A 12,444-nucleotide genomic window follows, 5' to 3' on the forward strand; every position below is an offset into this window, starting at 1 on the left:
ATGAAAAGATGCTCATCTTCTTTAGCTATTAGAGAAATGCAAATCAAAACGGCAATGAGATACCACCTCACACCTGTTCGATTAGCTGTTATTAGCAAGACAGGTAATAGCAAATGTTGGAGAGGCTGTGGAGAAAAAGGAACCCTCATACACTGTTGGTGGGAATGTAAAGTAGTACAACCATTATGGAAGAAAGTATGGTGGTTCCTCAAAAAACTGAAAATAGAACTACCTTATGACCCAGCAATCCCTCTACTGGGTATATATCCCAAAAACTCAGAAACATTGATACGTAAAGACACATGCAGCCCCATGTTTATTGCAGCATTGTTCACAGTGGCCAGGACATGGAAACAACCAAAAAGCCCATCAATAGATGACTGGATAAAGAAGATGTGGCACATATACACTATGGAATACTACTCAGCCATAAGAAATGATGACATCGGAACATTTACAGCAAAATGGTGGGATCTTGATAACATGATACGAAGCAAAATAAGTAAATCAGAAAAAAACAGGAACTGTATTATTCCATACGTAGGTGGGACATAATAGTGAAACTAAGAGACATTGATAAGAGTGTGGTGGTTACGGGGGGGAGGGGGGAATGGGAGAGGGATAGGGGGTGGGGAGGGGCACAAAGAAAACAAGATAGAAGGTGACAGAGGACAATCTGACTTTGGGTGGTGGGTGTGCAACATAATTGAACGACAAGATAACCTGGACTTGTTATCTTTGAATATATGTATCCTGATTTATTGATGTCACCCCATTAAAAAAATAAAATTATTATTTAAAAAAATAAATAAATAAAAATAATAATAATCTCATTAAACACTTGGGGACATTTTGTTTTAAAATCTTAGAAAACACTGTACTTGAAACATTCAGACTTTGGCTAGTTCTCTCCGGCTGATGTCAAAAACCCTAGTTGGAGATGAATATCTGGTTCCTTAGAACTTTTGTGAGTTCAAAGCACCAGGAGTGCTGGCCGGAGCTCTTAAGAGACAAGGACCAGGCCCATGGTCCACCAGCCTGTGCCACTCGTAGCAGGACTCTGCCCCTCCAAGCACCTCCACTGGCCTCTTTCTCAGTGGCTTCCTCGGGGTCACCTTGTCTTCCCTCTATTACTAGCAAGGCTTTCCTTGTGCTCAGTGACCAGTTCTGACCCCATCTCAAAGGTACAGAATCCCTCAAGAAAGTTGTGATTTGGCTTCCAGAGCCTAAATGCAGAGCCCCAAGCCCTCCCACACACCTGCTGTGTTGGCTGCCCTCACCAGCCCCATGCAGAGAGCCTGTTTGGGGCTGTATCTGCTGCAGGCAGTACTGTAGTAAACATTCTTATACATACCTCTCTGCACGTTTGCATAAGTGAGTCTGTAAGGTAAGTTCCTAGAAGTAGAATGACTACATCCTGGGTGGGTACATTTTTGGTTTTGATGGTTGTTGCTAAATCTCCCTTCAAAAAGCCTACACTAGGCCCTGGCCGGTTGGCTCAGAGGTAGAGCGTCAGCCTAGCGTGCGGAGGACCCGGGTTCGATTCCCAGCCAGGGCACACAGGAGAAGCGCCCATTTGCTTCTCCACCCCTCCGCCGCGCTTTCCTCTCTGTCTCTCTCATCCCCTCCCGCAGCCAAGGCTCCATAGGAGCAAAGATGGCCCGGGCACTGGGGATGGCTCTGTGGCCTCTGCCCCAGGCGCTAGAGTGGCTCTGGTCGCAACATGGCGACGCCCAGGATGGGCAGAGCATCGCCCCCTGATGGGCAGAGCTTCGCCCCTGGTGGGCGTGCCGGGTGGATCCCGGTCGGGCGCATGCGGGAGTCTGTCTGACTGTCTCTCCCTATTTCCAGCTTCAGAAAAATGAAAAGAAAAAAAAAAAAAAAAAAAAAATTTAAAAAAAAAAAAAAAAAGAAAAAGCCTACACTAAATTATACTCCCTCCAACAGTGTATAAGAGTTTTAAACACCATATCAGGAGAAATTTCCTGATCGCAAACCTTCTTGGTCCCTGAAATGAGCCATGGAAGGGAATTTAATTAAATCCTCCCTGGAGTGTTTCAAGGACAGCATGAATGGCAGTCAGGTGTCTTATGAGGGTGGTCCGGGTGAGAGGAGTGCTGCCCTCAGCAGGGCCCCTCAGCCTGAGACTCACGGTGGGCATCTCTGTGGGCACGGTGCACTTCGCCCAGAGCAGACAGCAGGCTCCAGGCAGTCTGGAACCTTGGTTGACTGCTGCAATGAAGTCCAGCACCTGAGTCCCTTCCCATCCCAGCTGGCCATGTGGGGCTGGTGGGCTACAGATCCAAAGCCCTGTTCAGAGGCTTGGACCTGCAGCTCACCAGAGGGTCCCACAAGCTGCCACTCCCCCACACGATACTCTGGAGGCCTGACCAATCAAGAAGTGTCTGCCTCTGGCCTCTAATGACAAGCTGAGTGCTCAGAACAGTGTCTCTGACGTGAGCCTTCTGTTGCAGGCGCCCAGACACCTGTGGGTACTCGGACACTCTCACTTGTTCCCAGATCAAATGCTCATTCTACACACAGCTGGGTTACAATTCTCCTGTTTGAATTTTGGCACCAACTAACAAAGTTAGAGACAGCAGTTCATACAAGACCACCCTCACTCTGACATCAGCTACAAATCTGCAGAGTTCCCAAAACTACCTTCAGATTCAGTCATTTGCTAGAAGCACTCACAGAACTCTTTGAAGGCTGTTATACTCACAGTGACCGTTTATTACAGGAAAAGACTACATATTAAAATCTGCCAAAGGGAGACACCATGGAGTAGAGTTCAAGAGGTTCCGAATGTGAACTCCCATTGTCCCTGCCCATGGAGTCATGGACATGTTACTTTCCCAGCATGGACGTGTAAATATATGCACAGAGTCTGGCCAAATACAGAAGCTTACACAGCCTGGTGTACGGGGCTTTTACTAGAGGTCAGTCACATACTGCCCATGTGGCTGACCTCTGGAATGCAACCTCTGGGGAGGCAGAACTAATACCACTGGCCCAGGGCCCCCATCGCATTGTTAGACTGTCTGGTGGCAAAAGCTCCCAGGCCAACACAGGCACTCCTGTGAGACAGGACATCACAAGGCCTGGAGGTCACCTCCCAGTAGTTGAGAGCACAGACCAGACCTCTCTCTAGGTGATATTACTTCTCCAGGGCTCCCCAAGAGTCGGCACACTTGGCTAACACACCTCTCTTCATACAGCATAGTAATGGAGCACCACCTATGTAGACACCACGCCACACACTGGGGACAATATAGTGCTGCACAGGGAGATGAAGCACTTCCTCTTTGACACTCAGCCATGAGAGAGACTGACCACCTAAACCCAAGTCAGCAGTGGCCACACACTCCCTGCATCCCCGGGGAAACCAGGAGCTGTCCCCTCTACCCCCCACCCGGGCTTGCTTTCATGTCTCTGGCTCCCTCTCTTGGGCCTGGAAACAGGCAGGAGGAGACTCACTGAAGGTGACTGTCCACAGCAGCCCTGCCCTGGGGGCTAAGCAGCTGCTTAGGGATCACTTCAAATTGAAGGGACTTTTTAAAGAGGACTCTGAGCAAGAGGACTGGTTCTGCAGGTCCTTGCAGAGTGGCAAGTCTGTTGTCCAAAGGGCTGGAAAGAAGTGACCAGCACGGGACCCTAATGTGAGTCAGAGTGGTCAGCTGTAGAGAGCCAATGAGTTGGAACGAGTGTGCTTCTGCATGCTCATTTTACTGCGGGTGTCCAAGTGGATGTCTGTGTGTGCCCACCAATGATGTGCTGCGTCCATGCTTGGTCTGGATGACAGACACATGTGCTGTATGAATGAAGACATCTCTGAGAACTGGCTATCCCCACAACACACATACTCAGTGAATGCAGACATCTCTGAGGACTGGCTATCCCCACAACACACATACTCAGTGAATGCAGACATCTCTGAGGACTGGCTATCCCCACAACACACATACTCAGTGAATGCAGACATCTCTGAGGACTGGCTATCCCCACAACACACATACTCAGTGAATGCAGACATCTCTGAGAACTGGCTATCCCCACAACACACATACTCAGTGAATGCAGACATCTCTGAGGACTGGCTATCCCCACGGCACACATACTGAGTGAATGCAGACATCTCTGAGAACTGGCTATCCCCACAGCACACATACTGAGTGAATGCAGACATCTCTGAGGACTGGCTATCCCCACGGCACACATACTGAGTGAATGCAGACATCTCTGAGGACTGGCTATCCCCACGGCACACATACTGAGTGAATGCAGACATCTCTGAGGACTGGCTATCCCCACGGCACACATGCTGTGTGAATGCAGACATCTCTGAGGACTGGCTATCCCCACGGCACACATACTGAGTGAATGCAGACATCTCTGAGGACTGGCTATCCCCACGGCACACATGCTGTGTGAATGCAGACATCTCTGAGGACTGGCTATCCCCACGGCACACATGCTGTGTGAATGCAGACATCTCTGAGGACTGGCTATCCCCACGGCACACATGCTGTGTGAATGCAGACATCTCTGAGGACTGGCTATCCCCACGGCACACATGCTGTGTGAATGCAGACATCTCTGAGGACTGGCTATCCCCACGGCACACATGCTGTGTGAATGCAGACATCTCTGAGGACTGGCTATCCCCACGGCACACATGCTGTGTGAATGCAGACATCTCTGAGGACTGGCTATCCCCACGGCACACATGCTGTGTGAATGCAGACATCTCTGAGGACTGGCTATCCCCACGGCACACATGCTGTGTGAATGCAGACATCTCTGAGGACTGGCTATCCCCACGGCACACATGCTGTGTGAATGCAGACATCTCTGAGGACTGGCTATCCCCATGGCACACATACTGAGTGAATGCAGACATCTCTGAGGACTGGCTATCCCCACGGCACACATACTGAGTGAATGCAGACATCTCTGAGGACTGGCTATCCCCACAACACACATACTGAGTGAATGCAGACATCTCTGAGGACTGGCTATCCCCACGGCGCTGCATAGCATTTGATGTTCGGGTCCATGGTGTTGGAATGTTTGTGCAGCTGGGAAACTCAGGTTAGTAAAATTCTAGGGGCCAGAACCAAACCAGCATGAGGCAAAGATACCCTCCTTTACTCTATCCGCCCCAAAGAGAGCCAGGGGTGCTCCAGAGGAGGGCAGAGTTGGAAAAGCTTTGAATAAATGTTTCTAAACTGAGTTTTTAACTTGTAGCATCAATAGTGCCATTCACACACACTCTGCAATCACTCCAGAGTTCTCATGTTTAACATGCAGTCAGTCACTTGGTATTCAGCACTGATGGCTCATTTTCATGTTCCTGCGACCTAACGCCCATATATCAGTATGACAACACCTTTGTCTCTGCTTCAGTAGAGCTTAATACTTAATTCTCATTTAATTATTTTCTTTATTAAGGACAGATACTTAGAAAATAGCTTTTTAAAAGGCAAAAACCATGTCTTTAAGTAAAATTGTTTCTTTTGCAAAGATGGATGTGCATCATCAGTAAAAGAATGGTCCAGTCTGCATCTGTTTATTTCTGGAAAGAGCCTTGATTTTGCTAATACCTCTCTCTATGCACCAGAGCTGAAAAAGAAGAAGCGTCCATAAAAAGACAATTACAGAGCTGTAATCAAGCATCGATGATATGCTCACAAGATCTCAACGAACATTCAGAGAGTGAGGATTGCAGGTTTAGTTTTATGTAGCTTCTTATAAATCAATTTTTAAAGTAATTTCCTCACATCCAATGAGGTAAATTTGATTTTTGTAGCCAGTACTCATGTTCTAGAAAACAATATGCACTTTGTTCTGTAATTATGTGATGCCTATTATTTTAGCCTAGAGACATTATTTTATTACAGACTCTGATTCTCCCCAGAGCTAAAATCGAGGGCCAGTAATGAGTGTGGTTCCCAAAGTGCAGCCGAAGGCATCCAGCATGTCCTTGGCTGAGCACCTCAGAGTTATGCCTCTGCTCCCGGGAGCAGGGAGGACAGACGGAGAGGGTCAATGACTTTGTGAGGGGCTCGCCAGAAGTTACTGTTGAGTCTGGCATGGGCTTGCATGCCAGCACTCTGGCATCTCTGCCTTCTGCTCTGGGCCGAGCCTTCTCTTCAGTCAGCATCAGCATGCCCCAGCCTGAGGAATGCAGCTGGGAGAAGGACATGGTGTGGGGAGGCAGGGGACAAGGTAGAGACCAGGTCTCTGCCTTCCCACCAGCCACCTCGTCTTGCCCCATGTGACTGGGGACATTTGGGTGAATGGGAAGGCCGGAGGTGAGCACCTCAGTAGTCAGATCCAAAGAACCCAAAGACAGCCCTTGCAGACCTCTAGCCCATGCCTCGCAGTCCACTCAACGATGCTAGGTCTGGTGCTTGAGCACCACATCCTCAGAGATGTCTGGTAGCTAAAGCCAAACCTGAAGAGGGTTCCCCTGAAACACTGGGTAATTCCACCTTCAGCAGGTCTGCAGGGGGGTTAGGTGGGACCAGCATTGTGCCTGGTTCTCCTGGAGGAAACACAACTGACCAGAGGCCCTGGGGGCGTGCTTTGTGCTCAAGTGCACACCAGCCAAGAGCCCCCTCCTGTCCACCCCTACCTACACACTAGCCCAATAGGAGCCCACAATGCGAGCTGCAGGGTCATAGGGACGAGGCTTACTGAGCCATTTCCCATGGTGCACACACATATATGCATGTACATACACACACATGCACACACACACGCGCGCCTCAGCCTCCTGGCTCTCTTTTAAGCCCTGCCCTTTGTTGTTTGCCCCATTTTCCTCAGAGTTTTATTTCCCTTCATTCAGGTTATCCTGATCTCTGCAAGCTGCCTGAAATTATTTTGGTATCAAGGTGAGATCTATACCTGTGGGGAGCCAACTCCAGCCCACAGGCCAAATCCAGCCTTCTGCCCTTTTTTTAAAATAAAATTTTATTGGAATATAGTGACACTGGTTGATTTAGGTATCGTTATGGCTATTTTCATGCTACAAGGCAGAACTGAGTAGTTAAAGGAAACCCTATGGCCCACAAAGCCAAAAAATTGCAATCAGGCCCTTTAAGCAAAAGTTTGCCTAAGCTAAACAAGGTGCCTCTAGGAAGAGGTGGGCAGGAGCTCAGGAAACCAGCCAATCAATAACAGGGCAGGTGAGCCCCAATGGTAGAAATTGAGAGGGAGTTTTCTGGGAAAAGCATTCAAGCACGGCCTTCCAGAAAAGGTGAACAGTCCTGAAATACATAGATGGGGTCTGGGCAGGCGGCATGGAACAGAGTGGCAGTTCCTGCTGCCCCGGCCTCCACAGCCCTGCGGGTAACTCCAGTGGAGCAAGGGGACCAGGAGGAAGGAAGTCTTGAAGCTGTAGCATTTCTGTTTTCCTGGAAAACTAGGAGTCCTGGCTGTCCTTCCCAAGCTCCTCAATAGAGAGGCCAACCTCGTTGTCTCCCTTGCCCCATGCAGGACTTCGGAGAGGACGACTCCCTCTACATCACCAAGGTGACCACCGTCCACATGGGCAATTACACCTGCCACGCCTCCGGCCACGAGGAGCTGTTCCAGACCCACATCCTGCAGGTGAATGGTTAGTAAATGGCTCCGTGCTTGTCGACCCCTCAAAACATTCCCCAAATGCTGCTCAGGACAACCCTCCCCCTCTCCTGTAGTCTGCCTCCTTAAAGAAATGTCGGACCTCCAAATACCTCCTCTCTCTCATAAGTCAAGGGGAACAGTGGGAAAAGGGCAACGTCTAATTTTTGCATCTGGCTTTACCCAGAGCCCTCTTTGATGAAATTAATCCTGGAGCAAGGGGGTGAGTCACTTAGGCAAGTCACGCTCAGCAGCTGAGGCTCCAGCAGCATGCCCTTAGGTGACGTGGTGGCAGTGGTGAGGGGCTCTGTATGGTTTTGGCTCCAGTGAGAAGCAGACACTATCTAAAACCCACTACTGCTTCCAGGCAGTGTGGACCCCTGTCACATATTCAACTGGGAGGTGCTATTTCCTCTGACAACGCTGGTTCCCATCTCCCTCCCAAAGAGGCTCAAACAAACCTGACTAAGCCAAGACTGAACCTGAGCAGGCTTGGGAAGCTCTGTGCTTCTGCCAGGACTCTTGGGAACCGAGAAATAACCCCTCCTGATGACAACATCAACAATTACAGCAGCCCATGTTTCTGAGCACTTACACTGGCCCATCCTGTGCTATGTGGACTTGCCTAATTGGTATATTTTAACTTATGTTATGGATGAGTCTCCAGGGGAGATCACTTGCCTGGGGTCACACCACAAGCAGGTGTTGTTGTTGGCACAGGGCCCGTGCTCTGATCCAAAGCTGGCCACACCAGCCATCAGAACAAACGAGCCATTATCTCCCCACAGCTGTGGCGGCTCAGCATTCCAGGGAAGTCAGACTCACCCAGCCAAGCCCAGCTGGGCATCATTCTGATCGGCCAGCGGGTCTGAGTGGGAAGGAGTCCATGCATCACAGAGTAGAGCAGAAGCTCAAGTCAGCTCTACATCCTTTGAATCGGCTGGTGGTTGGGGTTTCTGCTGTGAGATAGTGAGCAAGGTGTCAAGGATGAGGGTTCAGTTTCACTTACCTGTGGGATCCATGGAGACAAGCCGTGTAAGGACACCTGGGTGAGCTCAGCTTCCCTGTGCATTTACCCTACAGTATGTTTCAGGGACTTGTATACACATTCATGCTAAGCCGTATTCTATTAGTATTTCCCTTGAGCTGGGATATACTTAATCCTTTTGGTTCTTGTGGCTGTACTTGCTGGCTTGAATCCAGGCCTACGATGAAGTCTCTGGATTTTACCAGAAATAAAGCTGGGATTCGGAGGCCAGGGTGACGTGCAGCCGGCAGGCCATGTCTGGGCCTCCCCTGTGGTGGGGGCGGGACACATGCCCTGCATGTGAAGAGGGCTTTGTAGTCTAAAATGGGCAGCGGTGCCAGGCACAGTACAATGTTGGGGAATGTTTGGTTGTAGAACAACTCCATGCCATTTGCCCCAGGTCCTTGGGGTCCTCAGACAAGCCTGGAAAGGGGAAATCAACACTTTTCCCAGATCCTCAGTTTGGCCCTTCATATCCTGCCCACACTTCACAGGGACCAAGGGCATGATGAGGGGACTTGAGCCTACCCCCCTTTAATCCCTCCAAAACAAATCTGTGAGAAGGCAGGGAGCCGCCTGCCATGTCACTCATAGGGGAGAGCCTGTACAGGTGACCCTGGGGCTTCCAGAGAAGACTCTGCTCTCAAATGCCTTCATACATTAAGTGGCAAGTCCATGGTGCTAGAAGGGCTTTTGCCCCGAGCTCCCCAGAACTCTGACTGAGCTCTTGATATGGCTGAGCCAGTTCCTCACTCCCAGAGCAAATCTGAGAGCCAGGCCAGGCCCCAAACACCATGTGCTGGTGCTGGACTTAGAGGAGAAAAGAAGCTCTTCCCACGGGGTGGGAGTAGACCACACAGCTGGCATTGGAGAGTGCTGTCCAAGCCCTCTCCTTCCCTCCGCCTCCCCCCTTCTTCCCTCTGCCCCTCCTTTCCCCCTCACCCCACCTTGCTCCTTTTCCCTTCCCCCATACCCTCATTAGCCCAGCAATTTCTCAGTCTCCCCTGAAGAGGCTGCTCTTGGCTCTGGGGGAGTCTAAACAGAACAAAACATTTCCACAGAGATCTAAAGAGAGGCCATTTGAGATCTATTTCCTAATTGCTTAGAGATTTCAGACTTCTCTTCCAGCTAAAGTACTATCAGTAGACTTGGAGGAAACATGCTGGGACCTCTTTGTGATCAGCTCTTTACTCATTAAATCGGCTCACAGTCCTTGGCTTCATGACACCTGGCTAGGCCATTAAGGTGGCCCTAGCTACAGGAGCCTCCGAGTCCCTGGGCTGGGCTGGGCTGACTCCCAGGTGCTTGGGGGTGGCATTTGGGCCCATTAACCCGCTCCCTCATGGGAGCAACATGCCAACTGTCCCAAGGACACAAGTCCACTGCCTGCTGACCTGGGAACGAGATGGGAGGTGTTCAGAATATTCCAGAACTTTAGTTTGCTGTGCAGGAGTGAGAGGGACCTGGGTATCTGTGTAGGATAATGGGAAGGTGTTATTGAGAGTAGAGTGACATGGCAGACACAGTTACAATAGTGACACTTGCTGAATACTGTGCACCAACCTTGTTTCAGATGAGGAACTTGGGGCTCAGAGACGATAAGAGTTTGCCCAGAACCCCAAGCCCTACAATTAATAACTGCAGAACAAATCTTGACTTCAGAGCCCATGCTGTTAACCCCTGCCCTCCCCTCCTTGTTGGGGCATGGTGTTGTTGCTGTTGGAGAATCCAGATGTGGGAAGCAGGGCCAGTCAGTCAGCAGGTCAATGTTGAGCAACTGTGGGTGTTACCGAACTAAAGGGGTTTGTTTGTCTGCTTTCATCAAATCCCAATAAGACATGCACAATAAGACAGGAGTTTGTAGCAAAGAAAGTAAAGGTTTATTTAAGGAAGTAGCACCAAGCCCAAAGACACAGTGTTCTAAAACCTGGCTCCCCAGTGGCTTCTAGTAGATGGATTATACAGGGGAAAGCTCATTAATCATGGTAACTAAGGAAATTAGGGTCATGAGTTCTACTGATTGGTCAGGGCCAGGGGATAGCTGATCGCTGCATCTGGTCCTGATATTAGCCATGGACGTTCTGTCTGGCTCTGCAAGAACATGGTCAGGAGGGTCAGTCCTCCTGCATGGGTCTGGGGCTGATACGTGACTAAGGTCAAGATCTTTAGTTTGACAAAACAGTTCTCCTGATTAACAGGCTTTGTTCTTTAAGGCAGCTTGACACTCACCAGAACCTGATTGTCCTGAGGACTTAATTATTAAGGGGGGGGGGGTCCTGCAGCAGGTGCAAAAGTGGCAAGATTTGGTTGATGGAGGCAAGTGAGTCATGGTGCTATTAGACTGGACACAGCTGGCTTGAATTAAGGAAAATGCCATAGTAAAGAAATGAAGTTTCTGTGTGGTTACATGGGCTACGCACCACGGGGTTCAGGGGACGTGAGCCCTGCCTCATTTATCTCTGTCCCAGTGTCCAGCTCAGGCCTGATCAGAAGCAGCTGGTCTAGTGAGAATCTGAGGAAGGACCCATGGCAGTGACAAGAAGGTCAGCCCTGTCCTCAGCAGGACTAAAGCTAGTGAACTGCATGGCATGATGTCATCCAGCTCCAGGTGGGGCTTAGCAGATCACTGGGTAGACTTACGATGGAGAGCTGTTCACATTCCCCAGAGGCTGGGTCACTGCAGAAGGCTCACAGAGGCAGTGGGCATGGAAACTTTGCAGGTTGCAGCCTGGTGCCTCTTGGGAAAACAGCAGTGTTAGGCTTGTTCGCTTGTACTTTGCCTGATTAGTACGTGAGCACATGGCAGAGCCGTGTGTGCATAGCCTGTATAAGGCTACAGGTGCTTGCCCTCAGCATGGATGGCGGATTACAGATCGCTTGCCCGCCCATGTGAGGGGCTATTTTTTGCTGCTTGTTTGCTGCCATGAGAAACAGTTTTCCCTTGCTGGTTTGCTTGTCCGCTGTTGCAAGACTCTATTAAACTGGAATGACCCATCACTTTCTGGCTTCGTAGTTTCTCTACTGTCTGCCCAAATCCAATGTGGACCTGCCTGGCCTCGGCCACTGACATTACAGTGCCAAAGAGGGTAACCCTTCAACAGAAGGACATGGAAGGTTGAGAAGGCACTGCTGGGCTCAGGACAGAAGGAACACTGCATTCTTAAGGAGTCCCTTGAGGAAAAGGCAAGAAGTCAGTAACATATTCATCTGTGGGATTTGTTCCTTTCTGCCATCCATCCCTACCACGCATCCAAAGTTTGAAAGATGATCCTGGGGCCCTGGCTGGTTGGCTCAGCAGTAGACTGTCAGCACAGCATGTGGAAGTCCCAGGTTTGATTCCTGGCCAGGGCACATAGGAGAAGCGCCCATCTGCTTCTCCACCCCTCCCCCTCTCCTTCCTCTCTGCCTCTTTCTTCCCCTCCTGCAACCAAGGCTCCATTGGAGTAGACTTGGCCCAGGTGCTGAGGATGGCTCCATGGCCTCCGCCTCAGGTGCTAGAATGGATCCCTGAAACGGAGCAATGGCCCAGATGAGCAGAGCATCGCCCCCTGATGGGCATGCCAGGATGGATCCCGGTCCAGCGCATGCGGAGTCTTTCTGACAGCCTCTGCCCTACTTCTAACTTTGGACAAATACAGAAAGGAAGGAAGGGAGGGAGAGAGGGGAGGGAGAAAGGGAGGGGAGGGGAGGGAGGGAGGGAGGGAGGGAGGGAAGGAAAGGAAGGAAGGAAAAGGAAAGAAGAGAGGGAGGGAGGGAGGGAGGAAGGAAGGAAGGAAGGAAGGAAGGAA

At 50.2% G+C, this 12,444-nt stretch overlaps 1 protein-coding gene across 2 annotated transcripts in view; it reads left to right on the top strand.

Annotated features, from left to right (window-relative positions):
* Positions 1-12,444, top strand: part of FSTL4 (follistatin like 4) — a 539,950-nt gene that overhangs the window by 450,470 nt on the left and 77,036 nt on the right. For both annotated transcript variants that reach the window (XM_066278325.1, XM_066278326.1), the window contains exon 8: positions 7,504-7,624. In XM_066278325.1, coding sequence (XP_066134422.1) covers positions 7,504-7,624 — 121 coding nt within the window. The remainder of the gene's footprint in view (positions 1-7,503; positions 7,625-12,444) is intronic.

Source organism: Saccopteryx bilineata, chromosome 4, assembly GCF_036850765.1.
Source record: "Saccopteryx bilineata isolate mSacBil1 chromosome 4, mSacBil1_pri_phased_curated, whole genome shotgun sequence".
Lineage (NCBI taxonomy): Eukaryota > Metazoa > Chordata > Mammalia > Chiroptera > Emballonuridae > Saccopteryx > Saccopteryx bilineata.